This window comes from Epinephelus fuscoguttatus, linkage group LG22, assembly GCF_011397635.1.
Source record: "Epinephelus fuscoguttatus linkage group LG22, E.fuscoguttatus.final_Chr_v1".
Lineage (NCBI taxonomy): Eukaryota > Metazoa > Chordata > Actinopteri > Perciformes > Serranidae > Epinephelus > Epinephelus fuscoguttatus.
The window spans coordinates 13,946,798-13,963,040 of record NC_064773.1 but is presented as its reverse complement, the minus strand read 5'-3'; the positions used below and the strand labels follow the sequence as shown (position 1 = coordinate 13,963,040).

Here is a 16,243-nt window from a genome sequence, read left to right as displayed (position 1 = left end):
ATTGCTTTGTTCCCAGCGGCTTTTTAGGTGCCAAAGGTGGGGGTTTTGTAGCGACCCCTCACTTCCAGCAGCTTCTAAAAGTGATTGCTTTTGCATAGATGTTGCTGCTTTTGCTGCCGGGATAGTGACCCCCAAACTGGGTGTTTTAAGCCAAAACATCTTTTCCGGCATCTTTGCAGTGACTTGAGTCAGACACTGACAAAAGAAGCCGTCCTTAAACGTCAGCATCATACGCGACCAGATGCCAGTGGTTTAACGGCACTTGGCAGCATCGGGGGGAACGTAGTGAGACAAGAACGACAGTTAAGGCGGTGAAAGTCTGAGAAGGGCGGGCTGGAGGGGTGGTGGGTGGGTCCAGCAGCGACTTTCACCCAGGAGAGCGGTGTTTGTGTCCTGTAAGATCATAACGCCAAACCCTGTTTTTTTTTCCTAACCCTAACCACGTGTTTTTGTTGCCTAAACCTAACCACGTGCGTTAGATGTTAGGGTGAAAAAAAACATAAATTGCCATTGTTGTACTGACGTAGTGCATTTATTTTGAAAGAGACTGTATGTAAACGTTAATTTTCCTGTGAAAACCGAAGTGTAAAGAAGACAATGCATATAACAGGCAGAACTTGATGCAGCATCCCAGAACATCAACAACCAACGCACCCAGGGTACCTTCCATGTCGTATCTGGACGTGGAACGTCCATGACCAAATGTTGATATGTGACGAGGTGGGAGTGAGAATGTGCTGAACCACAGGGTTGTTAACTGTACATATTAACATGCAGATGTAACATATGCATATGCAGAAACGTACAATGCCAACATTTTTTTCTGGCGATTGGGTTGGCATGAATGATATCATGGAGAAACTACAGTAGCTTCCCTTGTCACTCACACATGCAGCTCGAGAGTATCGTCGCAAACGGACCCTCCTGATGAGCTGTTTCAATCCGTGTAAGTCCTGCCAGTGGGCAGGGTGTGTTTTGGAGGATGCCGTGTGTTTGCAGTGCCGTGTGGATTCATATGAGCTCTCACTGCTGTATTAAATATAAATAAATGGCCGGTTTGTCTTTTGCTCAACTTGAAACTATTGGTTTTCTGTGTTTTTCCCAGGCCATAATGCATCATATTTAAAATGTTGTCCTGTTAATGATAGTTTTTTAGGGGTCAATTTCACATTCCTTTTAACCCAGTTCTGCGCCCGAACGCTCCACAAGCAGCTTTGTCACACAGCTGCAGTTTGGGCTTTCAGCAGCATTTATCGCTCCAGTTTTGGCTTGCAGTCTGATGCATACGACGTTTGAGTACAAGAAGCTTGTTTTTTCCCTGTGAATCTAATCAAGGGATGGATGTTAGACCCTGGTCTGTTCCTCATCCTTATGAATTGATCTCTGTCTGCTCACTTCAAGGCTTTGGTTTTGGTTTGAGGTGAAACGTTTGCTTCAGACATTCAGTGTACTGTATTTTTGATTGTTTCCTTGTGTGTGTAAATACTTGTGTACAGGAATGCAAGTCCTGGAGTGGAATGGTGTTCTTCTGACGGGGAAAACCTACGAAGAGGTGCAAGGGCTCGTCGGGCAGCCGTGCAATGAAGCAGAAGTGTGTGTCAGACTGTGAGTATAATCTTTGTCACTTTCTATCTTTCTCTCCTGCGTTCTATTTTTAGTTCGTTGTACTCATCCTCCTGTTATTTCTTTATTTCCTTCAGCATCACTCTTTCACTGTAATCATCACCCTCAAGTGTACCTTGAGGGTGATGATTACCCTCAAGTGTACCTTGAATCCATCATCTTCCTAATATAATTATTGTTTCTCTTACATTTCCTGTCTCGTTATCTCCCTGACGTCTCCCTGTACTATTTTTTTCTTTTTTCCATTCATTACCATGACTTGCAAAAGCTTAATATTCCAAATTACACATTCAATTCTACAAAACATCCACCTTTAAAATATAATCTGATTTAATCTGATTGAATTTAAAAAACATTTTTACAATCCGCAAATCATGTTTATGTTTTGAATTTGTGTTTTGGCCTGTTGCGCCACCCACCGCCGTCTACCAGTCACGCAGTCAGTAGAGTCTCAGCATCAGTTACAGTTATGACTGAGCTACAGCAGCACGGCAAGCAGCGTTAGCAGTGTCCCGCTACATAGCATTAGCAGCCGGCTCCTCCTCCGCTGTATCCTGGCAGCAGCGTTAGCAGCAGAGAAACCGGACTTGCTCGAACGGTCCGCTGGAAAACCGAAGATCAAGGACGTGGCGACGCGGCCCTGCCACAGCAGCCGCCCATGGGCAAACAAATCAGTCTCCAGCGTGAGGCTGTCCAGCAACCCCGAATCTGTAGGGGAGGGGGGGCGGACACGACTCGCAGCAGTATTTTGAATTTGAGTGCAGTAACCGTTTTGGCCACATTCTTACATACAGCACCTTTAATGGTTCCTATAATCGCAAATTAATTAACGCCCCTTGAATGACGTTATGTACTTAACTTAAAGTAACTCAGGCTACTTACGGTAAAGTCGTGTAGGTTTGGTTTATATCTCGTTTATTCTTCGTTTCTATACGTCCAAAAAGAGATGCATTTCCTTGCACTGAACACTAGGGTTGCACACTGTATACTATACGGAAATATGGACACACAACAAAACTGTAAACCAGGCTTTCGGCAAGTAAAGTCACACAGGAGAAAGAAACATGGTGATAACGTACCCTAAGGGTGCTTTCACACCTGCCCTGTTTGGTTCGGTTCAGTTGAATTCAGGTTCATTTGCCCCCTAAGTGTGGTTCGTTTGGGCGGGTGTGAACACAGCAGTCACACTCAGGTGTGCACCAAAACAACCAGACTGAGACCTTCTTGAAGAGGTGGTCTCGGTCCGGTTTCAAACAAACTCTGGTGCGGTTCGTTTGTGGTGAGAACGTGTTCCGACCTGGATCCGAACCAACTGCAGTCACATGACACATTGTTTGGGTTAAACATGAGCATGTTACAGTCCTGGAGGATTATTAATGTGCACCTCCTCCTGTACTGCCTTAATATGCACATTCAGCACATCCAATGCATCAAAACATTGTTTTCTAGTTGGAGCCGCGCCTCGTTTTCAAACTGTATGGTTTGACTAAAATGAACAATGACAGCAATATAGTCCACGATGAGCAGCGCTAAAATCAACCTGCGTAGTTGTCCCTCCATTGTGACATTAGAAAGTGTCACATTTATCTTGCAAGTGTACTCTTCTTCAATGTTTTATTTACTTCCTGGATTTTTCCCACATGGCAATTCTGACCAGTCAAGAGCAGCTTTCTCACACAAGGCATTTGATCTGGTCCTCTTGTAAATGCTGCTGTGAGAACACGAACCAAATCTAGGCAACTTTGTAGGAGATTTGAAAGCACTCAAGAGATTTCAGACGATTCCGCACACCAGTCTCCTGGGGAAAGTCCCGGGTGGCAGAGGTTTACATGATCGCAGCCTTCCTGATAACATGGGTTGTACAGGAATTACTTGCTCATGATTAACTGGGTTATATACGACTTGTGCATTTACTTTTCATATCAAAACATAAGAACAAAGCATGTCCTTCGGTTTTCCTCTACTTATTTTTTTCTCCTTTGAATTATAATATGGCACATTAACTTCCTGTGTTTCAGTGATCTCAACATGCTGGCTGAGTCAGACGGTTCAGAGCACCTAGATTTCCAGGAGCACAGCAAAAGTAAGCTCAAGTATTTTTATAACTCCAATCCCAGCATGTGATCGCTGCTTCTCACTTCCTCCCCACTGCCGTCTCTGCCTTCTCAGTATTTCCCAATTAACTTTTGTCTCTTGCAATTTTTAGACTCTCTTGTCATAATGCTTTCATCTACAATTCTCTCTTTTCTCCAGCTCAGACATGTATTAATGGTGGCCTATTTCCTCTTTCTGTCTGCATTACACTGGGACTATTAGATTGTTTTAAAAAGAGCTCCCACCCTGTAAAGGTTTCCTGTCGCCCTCTCCCTGTGGATGCGTAATGATGATCTTGTGTGTCTGGTGTGACTCCCTCTAGGTGACAGACCTCCCAGGTCTCCAGGTGTTGACCCCAAGCAGCTGGCGGCTGAGCTGCAGAAGGTGTCCCAGCAGCAGGCTCCCACCTCCGCCTCTTCCTCCGGTCTGCCCCCCACCACCTCTGCGACCTCCAGCCCCGGTCAGCCAGGATCACCGTCCGTAAGCAAGAAACGCCACAGCAGCAAGGCGAGTCCGTTTGTCACGTTCAGCTGAGAATAGATTGAGCTCAACGTTTTTAAGAATTTGTAGTTTTCGTCACGCCTTACAGTACATCCCTGAAGTGCAGTATCATTATGAATTGCTGGACAAATTGCTTTCTCATTATTCATACATCTGCAGTTTCCATTTAGTCCTTACAACACTGTTAACTTCCCAGTACCCAGGGAGCTTTGGCAGCCATTATCACTGTTTAAACTCATTTCCTATTTATAGTTTCCTGTTGTCCCAGTTCAAACATAAAAGCTGGGGAACATATTTGTTTACACATTACACAGGGTTTGATAAAGGAGCTTTATATCAGAGGCTGATGAACAGCCTAAGATGTCAGGTTGTCACATGACATTTTACTAATCTAGCAACTTTTCATCTGTACAAAAAACCTGCTAACACTGGCTAACATGTGGCTTCTTTATGTCATGGGAAAGGTTACAATCAGCGTTCAAACCTTGGTCAAATGACACTGCAGGAGTCACAAGTATTTATCAGCTCCAGCTCTGATCAGCGTTGATGGAAACACCCGGTTGAACGCATGAATTTTAGCCCCTTTAAGCGTGATTTATACTTGTGTGTCAGTGCTAAGCAGAGCCTACACCGTAGCCGACGCATATGGCCTACGCTGTTGTGAGCATTTATACTTGTGCGGTGGAGTGTCTCTTTGTCACTCTGCAGTTACACCTCCAAAACACTAGTGTGGCGGGGTTTCTATGAAGTGCTGTAAAGTTTAGTTGATTCAAAACACACATTAAACATGGCTTAACAGAGACAATTTCAAACGCAAGTACAAAAATCAGCTTCACTATAACTCAGACAAACACTTGTCTTTATCTGGACACATTTTCCCCACAAATACAACATGCTAATGTTTTTAGCACAAGCCTATGGCAATTTACATTGTATAAATTAGCCTAGTGGCTAGCGGACTTTTCCTCTACTCATATGAAGCCAGGGACAACAGCAACATTTAACAAAGGTAACATTACAAAATTCGTCTCCATTACAACTCACAAGGTTCACCGACAAAACAACTGTCTTATACATTATACGTTTTCCAAACAAATGTAACATGCTAACATTATTAGCACAAGCCTATGGCATTTTACATTGTATAAATTAGCTTAGCAACAAGCGGAGATTTCCTCTGCTCATATGAAGCCAGGATAAATCACACACAAGAATTAAAATGCTGTTTTTGTGGAGGCTGTATTGTCTTCACAATTTAATGTTTCTTATCTGTGAAATTAAAGTAAATAAAAGCTTCGTTTCCACTGAGGGAAATGGTTTGAGGGAGGGTCATGCCTTTACCATCCAAGAAAAAAAAAATTGTCCTCTGGTTCCCCACCTGTTAACACCGTTAGCTCTGTCAGCACTTTTGCTATTGTTAGTGCTGTTTGCACCGTTAGCTGCCGGCTTAGCCACCTCCATGATGAGAACCATGTGCAGACAACCTCTGAATCATAAATAGGCTCTGAAAATCACATAGAGCTCCTTTAAAATCTGCCTCATAGGACAGCTCTTCTTTTATTATCAATATAACATTTAGCGAAGAATTGTTATGTTAGAATTCACCACTTATAATTTACCTAAAATAAAAAGTAAAACATGCATCAAGAGTTTAACTTGATTAGCCTCAAGCACTGCAGGAAGCACAGCAAAGTAGATAGAGTACATAGTGTACAGTATGAACACCCACCAGATCCACCTACAGCGGTATCTAAGCATGTTGCTTTTATTTCTTACAGACTGCAGAGGGAACGAAAACCCAGTCCCACCCCGTCTCCGGAGAGATCCAGGTCTGTGAAACAAAAGGATGAGCTCTGCCACGTTTAAATTTTGTTGATATTTTAGATGTAGTACAGAATGTGATCAGTGTTAGTTTTACTGTGTCTTTCCGCATTTCAAAAAACATTAGATTGAATAAATATACAGAATAAAGTGAGTTTCACACAGTTCTCTCACACTGTTTCTCTCCACGGATGCATTGGAATCCATTGTAATTCAATGTGTTTCTTTCCGCAGCTTCAAATCCACTACGACAAGCAGCTTGGCAACTTGATCGTCCACGTCCTGCAGGCTAGAAACCTCTCCCCGCGGGACAACAATGGCTACTCTGACCCGTTTGTTAAAGTGTATCTCCTGCCAGGGAGAGGGTGAGTCAAGGGCCTGGAGCCTGCGAGCACACCTTAAGTAGTTCAGAACAGGAGCAAGGCCATTTTAGGATGAATGATACAGAATAAGAAAAGAGTGTGTAAAATGTGACTGTTCTTATAGTTTACTGTCTTTTTCAGCCACCTTTAGAGAAGGAGTTTGAGTGATACACCTGCTTAGATATACCCATTATACATCCAGGCTACAAAGGTAGCCAGTTCGTTAAGCTCAAACCTAATTTCCATTCATTTTAAAATCGATTTACGATTGATTTTGGCTTACCATGACATCTTTCAGTGTGCAGCACATGGCCTGTCTTTGGTATCAGTTCCATAGCACCTACACACTACACATCAGGTCCATCGTATGCTATGTTTTATAATGTAGTTCCAGCAGTATGTGATATGAACTTCCTGTTACGGGACTCATCAGCCCCTGAATGACACAAACATCATGTAAATGATATGAAGTTGCTGGTGTACTTGTGTTGATGTCGCCCCCGTTGATGGGAGCTCTACTGTAGGTGTGAGTGCAGTCAAAATCAATAGTTCTCATATTTACCTGCAATACGATCCACACTCTCTCATAAGTCCAGAGCTCCCTTTCCCACTGTGATAGCACTGTAATGTAATTGACTCCCACCTCCTCTTCTGTTTGAGGTCCCTTGAGAGAGTGTTTTTATTTTTTTCCTGGGATTGTTTCAGATAAAAGCAGTAATATACGTCTGTGGGCTTTGCAGCCGCCACTCTCATAGGCCTTCAGTCTGACATGTGCAGATGCAAACACCACTGTGGGGTTTTTAGACAGGCAAAGGGTTATGCTAAAGGTTCTGGGAGAGCGGCACCCACAAGCCCTGCAGCCGCCATAGTGGAAGTGGTTACGGAGACATGCACACTTATAAGCACATGCGTGCAAATACCCGTGTATATGCTACATGTGTGTATACATGGACATGCTCACAGCTGTCAGAGCACCGACTGCAATCCATACAGAGGCTTTTCAGTTGCATCACAGATCTCCTGGCAACCACATGGAGCTGCTGCAGTGAAACGGGTGGTTATAAATAAGATTTTAATACATAGGAACCGGGACAGAAGGGTAAATGTCATGATTTGGCAAAAGTAATACATGTCAGCATGCATAAAGCGGAGTTATGCTTCTCCAGGCTGCGCCTAAGTGACGTGGGTCTCAGCAGGGGACATGTTTGCGTGTGTGTTTCTGTCATACCTGTACGGATTATCAGGTTTAGCTAACAACAGCATAGAAGAAAACATAGGAGGAATCAGGAAATCAATACATCTTGGAGACAGTGTAAACAAATGTCTTTATCTGTGAGACAAACATGAAAGAATCTGTATCACCCTATAGGAAAGAAGACATTTCTCAGGTTATTGAACATGATCTGAAGTCAAAATGCAATGCATGTAATTTACCTGAATATCCAAAGGTAGATTATCATTTGTGATGGAAATGTGGATCACAAGAAGAAAATTTTGTTCATAATTCTGCATTCATTTAATTGTACATTTCGAGTAAAGTAGACATAATTGAGGTGAGTAATGTCTTAAACTGATTAGAGACATTGAATTTACAGAATCAACCACACACTGAATGAACAACCCAACCAACAATTGTATGTGGGGCCCAAGTGGGTACAAAATGGGCTGAAAACTGGGTCCCATATGGCATTGTCCATGGGTTCTATATTGATCCTGTGCAAATTGACCTATGGCTAAGCCACGCCCCCTCCACTCACTCGGACAAACTATCAACATTCAGTGACCGGTGCTATGGCAGGTGTCACAGTACACGGCATTTCGCAGGAGGCAACTGATGATTTTTGGAGACAAAACGATCAAATTTTGGTGCATCATAGTGCCACTGAAGTTAAGGTTTTTGGCTCAGAATATGAGAAAAGGATAACGGCCTTTTTACCATCTTTACCAAGAGTGTCTCTCCGTTAGTTTGGTGCTACAGTATTTACACTGAATCATTCAGCATAACGTTTGCCAACCTTTGTTATCTCTGCCATTACAGATAAGTTAATGAAGCTAAGCTCCAGAAGTTAACGTTAGCTTAACTAGAGCCCTTTGGACAACAGCTAACAATGATGTACGATCACCAAAGTACAAAAACTAGAACAAAGTAGGCTAATGAACTCCCAGCAAACAAGGTGACATGATGAACAACGCAGCTAGGAGCTAACGTTAGGCTAACTTTAGCTAACGTTAGCTAGAGATGTTAAAGATAACTTTATATTTCTTTCCAGCAAAGTGACAATATGTTGCCTCAAACACAATGTTGACTAACCTTAGAACAGATGTAGACATCATTGTTAATCTTATTCACGTTGAGTTGATGTTGTGGTCTAATGTTACAGCACAACTTTATCCAAAGGAGACACTTTTCTCGGTTGAGATGTGGTTTAAAGGGTAAAAAATACACCTCGTCGCCCAGCCTCTCAGGATACCTTGTGTCGGAGTTGCATGTACCCCATGCACACCGTTTGAACATTTTTAAACTTCAAATCTCAGAAAAAGCTCACAAAACCGAACGAAACTGACTTTCTGTAATTCAATGGACATCCAGACAGAGAATGTCCGAGTGTATGGGAATGGCTATACGCACTGTGATTGGCTCATCGCGTGTGAGGGCGGGGCTTAGCCATAGGTCAATTGCCCATATGGGTCAGTTCACCCAAGTGAGCTCCACAGCGGTTATGCTAGGGCTAACCTGGGTAACAACTGTGATGGGCCCAAAATGGGTACCTTATCTGGGGCTCACTTGGGTAAACCCACTCATGTGGGTAATTGACATGGGGTCAATATGGAACCCATGTCAATTACCCACATGGGGTCAATATGGAACCTGTGAACAGTCAGTGGTTTAGTGGAGGGTATACCCAGGTATACGGGGTATACCCACTTCGTTTTCTATCCAGTTACAGTATACCCACCTATCAGCTAAAAAGCCATTGTAATATATAGGAGAGTATGCCCACTTCCTCATTAGTAACATCTACCTAGTAGTACACCCACCTCATCAATTACCACTACACCACTGTGAACAGTCCTATATAGGATGCATTTTTCAGCCCATTTTGTACCCACATTGGCTCCACACACAGATGTCAGTTGGGAAATTCCTTTCAATAGGTTGATTGACAGCATGTCTGGGTCTGGCTCCCAAACAGTAACGTAAGATAGCCAAGTAATCAACCGCATGGTAAATTATAACATTAAACACATGAGGAAAATATATGATTGCCTTGGTTTTTCGGTAGACAAAGTTAGTTAAAGGAAATGGCCATTTTAGAATGAAAATGTAGGCAGTACTTACTCACCCTCACACTGGACAAGAAGTCCAGTGTAATTTTTTAATCCACAAAACTCGTTCGGGGTATCGGAGGATAACAGCTAGCCTGATTTTTCCATACACTTGAAGTGCACGGAACCCACATTTTGAAAATGTAATAAAACTCTGCTAATATATTTAAAAAATGTCAGATCAGCTCGTCTGTCGTAATCCAAGTGCCCTGAAGCCGTGGCATGCAAAACTGACTTGAAAAGACGTAATTTACTCCACTTTTATAGTATCATTCCTCCCGTGGTCACTTAGCCTGCGGCGTGCTGTGTTTACATGGCAACTCGCGCAGGACTCGAGAACTAGCACCACCACTAGCCATCAGCCATCATGATGCTACAAAAGTGGAGTAAATTACGTCTTTTCAAGTCAAGTCTTTTCAAGGCTTCAGGGCACTTGGATTATGACGGATGAGCCGTTCTGACGTTTCTGAAATACATTAGCAGAGTTTTAATACATTTTCAAAATGTCGGTGCCATGCACTTCAAGCGTTGCTGTTATTCCCGGCTAGCTGTTATCCTCTGATACCCCGAACGAGTTTTGTGGATGGAAAAACTACACTGGACTTCTTGTCGGCATGAGGGTGAGTAAGTACTGTCTGTATTTTCATTCTAAAGTGGCCATTTCCTTTAACACCTACAGAAGAATAAAAAGCATCCATTATTATAGATGAGCTAAGTTACTTTACAAAGCCTCGGAGATAAAACAATGGTACTAAAACGATGAATGAAACAATCCACATGTTGCTGTTTTTCATTTACTTAGGTGAAATTGAAGTAAAGTAATGTAGATTGACCTTCACTGAGTGCATGCACACTCCTATGGCGATGGTCACACTTTCGGTCGGAGCGTAACTACCTTCGCTTTAAGCCTTTACGCAAATCTCTACAGAAGCATAACTCCTGCTGAAAGTGCAAAGTTTGCTAAATTATCGTACATTAGTGTCCAAATTTGGCTTGTTCTGCAGGAATCTGTCGCACTGTAACATGTGGTATCAGCCAAGATAGTGTTAATTGCTGTGATTTTCACATTTTGAAAAACAGTCTTTCAGCTCTACACAGTCGTGCTATGTAAAGAAATGATGATTTTACAGCTAACAAACTATGTAAACACAAATTAGATGGGATTTTGTGTTTGCACACAGAAGGATGCAGCCCCAGTCGTAGCACCGAGGAAGATTTATAAATGCGACCAGCTGTCCACAGCTGTTCCACAAGCAGCAGATCTCCACCACGGTTGCCAATGGATGCGTTACATCACCTGAAAGCCCTCTCAGCACAACTCATGAGACACTCAAGCACAGATTCAATCCACCGCTGCAGCACACCACAGTCCCCCGCTCTTGCCCTTGTCCTGAACACGCACTCAATGAATCACACTCTGAACCTAAATCTACAATAATCTCCCCTTCCCACACACACACACTCACAGTCCACAGACACTCTTTGACCCCCCTCCCTCCCTCTGACGATTGTTTCTGTATGTTGTTCTCTATATTTAATGCATGCTGGACCCCCTCAGTCAGGTCATGGTTGTCCAGAATGCCAGGTATGTGACTTGACCACTTTGGTTCTGTTTTGGTTGAAATTTGGTGGACAGTTTGGTGGAGGTAACAAAACGTCCTAAATTTGTTTTCGGAAGCTTGTTGATACAAATAAGTTTGTTTAGTTCCACTAACTCCCTTAAACTGTGCATTTTCCCCCGGTCCCCATATTCTCATGATGTTCCACCCACCTTTAGGCCTAGCAGAATACCTAAATATCTTCTCATCTCCTTAATATAACATTGATAAACGTATATTCCCCTGTGCTGATGATTAACATTTTCCCGGCTGACTGTTGTGTTTTCCTGGTAGATGGTCTGTTTTTGTTCCCATTGTAATTTGATATCCCAACATTGAATCTGACACCCTTTAGTTTGTCCCTGTTTTGTGATTTAAAACCCCTCAGTAATGTCCTACATCGTGCCCTGACATCATACCGTACCTTCGATGCCCCGTCACATTCAGTACACACTCCCATTATTTTGCTATGCAGTCCTTATCCATCCCATTATTTTCCAATATACAGTAGATTGTCCTTGTCTTTACCAAACTAACTCTGACAGACTTACCCATATCCTACGATCTTAACTCTAACCCCACACGCTGCAAAAAACATCCACCTTAACAAGTCATTATGTTCCAGTCAGTCTGCTGTGATGTAAAATACTTTCTCCTAAAACAGGTGAAATCAGACTGCAAATTTACATCTTCAAGGGTTTTGTATTGGCGCTTAACAAAACAAAAATTAGGGCGACACTTTCACCTGTTTTAGGACATCAAATTTTTCTGAGACGAAATGACTTGATGGACATCAAAGTGGACTTTTTTGCAGCCCGCCCTGACATCGTACCCTGCCGTCCATGCACGTAGGCCCATACATTGTTGCCGTTCGAACAATGTGCATCACATTCATTCTCTCCCTTCTACTGTCTTACATTGTGCCCAATATATTGTGCTCACTGCATTGTGGTGGTCCGCTTTCATTCAGGGCTTTTGCGTGTCTGTTACCAAGTTTGTCTCGTTGTGATGTGTTCCCCCAGTGCTGAGAACAAGAGGAGGTCCAAACACGCAGGAAAGAGTCTCAACCCGGAGTGGAACCAGACTGTCATCTATAAAAACATCCACCTGGAGCAAGTATGTGGTCATACACAAATTTCTTGCAGGCACAGATGCACACGTCCAATGTCACAGACCTGGGTCGTATTATCTTAAAGACCCCCTCTAGTGAAAATCAAGTTCTTAACCAGACTTGTGCATATGGGGTTTTGTGTATGCCATTAGACATATCATGAGCGAAATAAGCTGTCAATGCCATGGCTGAGCATTTCTGCCTTGGAACTGCGGTGTATCCATGACAGTCTTAACAACACAGACTCTGAAAGCCAGGGTTTGTGACACCACACACCTAAGGAGCCAATCCTGTCAATTTGCAGGGTGGGGCTTTCCATATTAGCATCAAGTTACTGCGAAACAAGAGTTATCAGAGGAGAAGCCACGCTGTGTATCTGTATGTTGCCGGCTAAGTTCCACTTTTACTTCAACGTGTCAGAGCTGGTGATCAGGAACGAGGTTAATTGTACATTAGCAACACATTATTAGTTATTTGATACCATAGTCAAGCTAATCGGTTAACCACTGAAAGTGTTTTTGACCAGTTGCACATGTTGGTCTATGGGTTAATTCCGCTACTCATATGTACTACATGGTGCACCATCCGGGGCTGGTGGGGGACAGACAGCTGGCTAGCTCTCCACTGGATAGCTAGCCTTGGCTGCAGCTGCGCTTCCCTGGGTCAGGCGGGGGCTAATTAGCAGTATTGCTCATTCAGTTATAACTGCTTCTACCAATGCCATCCTGGCCCAAAAATGTTGCCGGGGAAACATTGTGCCCACCCTCCAGTCTTCCCCTAGGTCGCCCGGTGAGTAAGTAGCTCAGTTTTGATCAGCAATCCCCCTTTAGCATTGCTAACTAGCACTGTTAGCACTGTTAGCAGCGTCAGTATCCTTGTGGTGCTGAAATAGTTAACAATGCTAAAGGGTTTTCGCATCTCCAAATAATGCCACTGACTTACCAGGGCTACCAGGGGGAGACTTGAGGGTGGCCACCATGTTGCTGCACCAACATCATCCCACCACCTGGACAGTGTTAGCAGTGGTAATTGCGAAAGAGCTGGGGTCCATGTCATTGGTCCGACAGCCCATTGGTTCGACATCCCATTAGTCCGACTGTCCGCGGTGCTGAACGGCTCACAGCGGGCGTATGGTGCGCCGCGACCGGCTCTGGGTCAGCTGGGAAAGGCTTGAGGCGTAGCAGGCTCACGGCTTATGTGTTTGTCACTTTCTTTTTCATTTTAACCCACACCATGATCTTTTCCTGACCCTAACCAAGTGGTTTTCGTGCCTAAACCTAACCAGACCTTAACCACAGGGCATCATGATGATTTCGGAACGGACTTCGGAACAATGGGTTTAATATGGTCAGAACAATGGGATGTCGAACCAATGGGCTGTCGAACCAATGGGCAGTTCCCATGAGCGGCGCCACTAGCTAACTTAGCTCCCATCCAACCAGGGTGGTGCAAAGTGCGGAGAGGCCAAGGCTAACATTAGCTAACCAGTGGAGACATGAGGGTGGGTAGTGGGCACTGTTTCACAAATAAAAATGGCTAGCTGGCTGGCTGACGGTAAAGCAAACAGGAAGTAAAATAAAAGGCAAGATATTTACACGACAATTTAATGAGTTTTAATGAGTTACATCTAAGCCATTTTAAGTCATGAAGGGATGTCAGGAGAGGAACTTTAAATGACTGTGTATTTATAACCTGACAAAGGAATATGAATAATGTGCAGTGTACTTTCTATAACTCCCCAGTAGTCAGTGTATGTCAGGCAAGAGAGCTCACAGTGTCCATGTTAAAGCGATGATATTGCCTCGTCTCTGCTGGCATGCCTTCTAGCATTGTGGCCACTGGTTTTAGTGGAGCAGATGGATATGCCATTGGGATTTAATTATATCATTTTAGATCCCATTTTAGATGCATTGGACCCATATCAGTCAGAGCAAATCTGTGGACTTCTGGTGTCTGTTGTTTTAAGCTGCTGGATGTCTGCTCCCACTTTAAGCCCCGATCATATGTTTCCGTCTTTAAGGTTTATTTTTGCTTTTCATTATGCGCCCAGCCAAGATAGTTAGTCATTATAAAGACGAACTCTTTGACTGTGTTTGTGTGTGTGTGTGTGTGTGTGTGTGTGTCAGCTGAGGAAGAAGACCCTGGAAGTGAGCGTGTGGGACTACGACAAGGGCTCCTCGAATGATTTCTTAGGAGAGGTAAAACACTTCGACAATATGTTCAGCTCACTGGTGTACAGATACATGTTTTATGCATATGCCTGTTAAAGAATTGTGTTTGTTCCCAGGTTCTTATTGACCTGTCCAACACAACCCAGCTGGACAATGTCCCGCGGTGGCTCCCCCTGAAGGAGCAGAGCGAGGGGGACCACCACCGGCGCTCCCACTCAGGACAGGGCCGACACGGTTCCTCCAAACCCTCGTCGCAGCATTCCTCCCCTAAAACCGGCGGCTCCGCACATGACAATCAGGATTCCCCAAAATCATCTGTCATCAAGAGCCGAAGCCACGGGATCTTTCCAGATCCGGCCAAGGGTAGGACACGATGAACTTCCCTCACCTGCTCGACTTTCTCACCATCATCCCCTAACAAACCGTCTGTACTCTGCTGCTTCTGCTGTTTCCCTCTTCTCTCCTTGTCTTCTTGTTTTTCTCTCCTCCTCGCACTCTCTCTTACTCTGTCACTGCTTCTCTCGTCCGTTTCTCCCCACTATCTTGGTGTCTGTGCGCCTGTTTCTCTCTCACAGTCTTTTCCTTCTACCAGCACCTTCCTATGCCCATTTTTGCGCCCTCATCATAGCTTCAGCTTCATGCTTTTTGCTTTCTCATGGTCTGTTTTCTTGGTTGCCGTGATGTCACCCAGCTCAGAGGCCTAGCCTTAGCTTCCCTCTATCTTTCTTCTAACACAGAGGGTAACAGGGCCGTGGAAGGCTTTGAATGCACCCCTAATGTAGCAAAAATAACCTTCAAATTTAATGAGGATGCTTTGAGATCATAGACGTATATAAGGCAGTTACCATGGCTGAATTAGCCACTGATGGTTACACAAGTTAAGTAAAGTTAAAGCAGCTTTTTGGTAATTTGGTGAATCTGGTTGTTTTAGACACGCAGGTGCCCACTATCGAGAAATCTCACAGTAGCCCTGGCACATCGAAGCCTTCCCCGTCCGAGGGCCAGAGCCAAAGCCACAGCCACGGACACAGCCAACACTCTCGCTCGCACGGTGCTTCACGCTCCAGCAAAAGTGCCGCGCGGCAACACCATCAGGACGGCGGCGCGGGAAGCAGCGGAGGCGCTGCCGTAGCAACGGGCGATGCCCCACAGCAGTCACAGCAGCAGCCGCCGCCGCAACGCCTCCAACCAAGTAAACCAAGACGCAAATAAAGCCCACGCAGCATGGCCTCCTCGCACTCATCTGTTCTACCTTCTGTTATTTTTTTTTCTGTTCCTTTAGTTTCCTTTCTTCTATTCTTGGTTTCCCTTCACCCTTTTACACCCTCTGGTCCTCTCCCCCCTCCCGTTGTATTCACAGTGTGTCGACCTCTCACCGCTTCTCTTCTGTATGTACTCACAAGTGTGTAGAGCCCTCACCTGTACTGTAGCACACTGTCTTTGACCTTCTTAAGTTTTCCTTTTTTAAAGAACCCAAAGAGGCGTAATGGTTGCTTATGAAGGCCAGTTTAACCACTTTAAAACCAACTAAACAGGCAAAAATGTATTCTCTAATATTACTTTAATATAAAGTTAAACAGAAATAATCACTTTTACCTACGTTGAAGTATTTCCTTTCTGTTTTAAATATAGTAG

The 16,243-nt window shown here is 44.0% G+C and overlaps 1 protein-coding gene across 3 annotated transcripts in view; it reads left to right on the top strand.

Moving 5' to 3' along the window:
• Positions 1-16,243, top strand: part of pcloa (piccolo presynaptic cytomatrix protein a) — a 93,225-nt gene that overhangs the window by 61,282 nt on the left and 15,700 nt on the right. For all 3 annotated transcript variants that reach the window (XM_049566220.1, XM_049566221.1, XM_049566222.1), the window contains exons 12-21: positions 1,497-1,605; positions 3,642-3,706; positions 4,040-4,224; positions 5,997-6,047; positions 6,274-6,404; positions 11,287-11,313; positions 12,349-12,442; positions 14,564-14,635; positions 14,725-14,971; positions 15,540-15,800. In XM_049566220.1, coding sequence (XP_049422177.1) covers positions 1,497-1,605; positions 3,642-3,706; positions 4,040-4,224; positions 5,997-6,047; positions 6,274-6,404; positions 11,287-11,313; positions 12,349-12,442; positions 14,564-14,635; positions 14,725-14,971; positions 15,540-15,800 — 1,242 coding nt within the window. The remainder of the gene's footprint in view (positions 1-1,496; positions 1,606-3,641; positions 3,707-4,039; positions 4,225-5,996; positions 6,048-6,273; positions 6,405-11,286; positions 11,314-12,348; positions 12,443-14,563; positions 14,636-14,724; positions 14,972-15,539; positions 15,801-16,243) is intronic.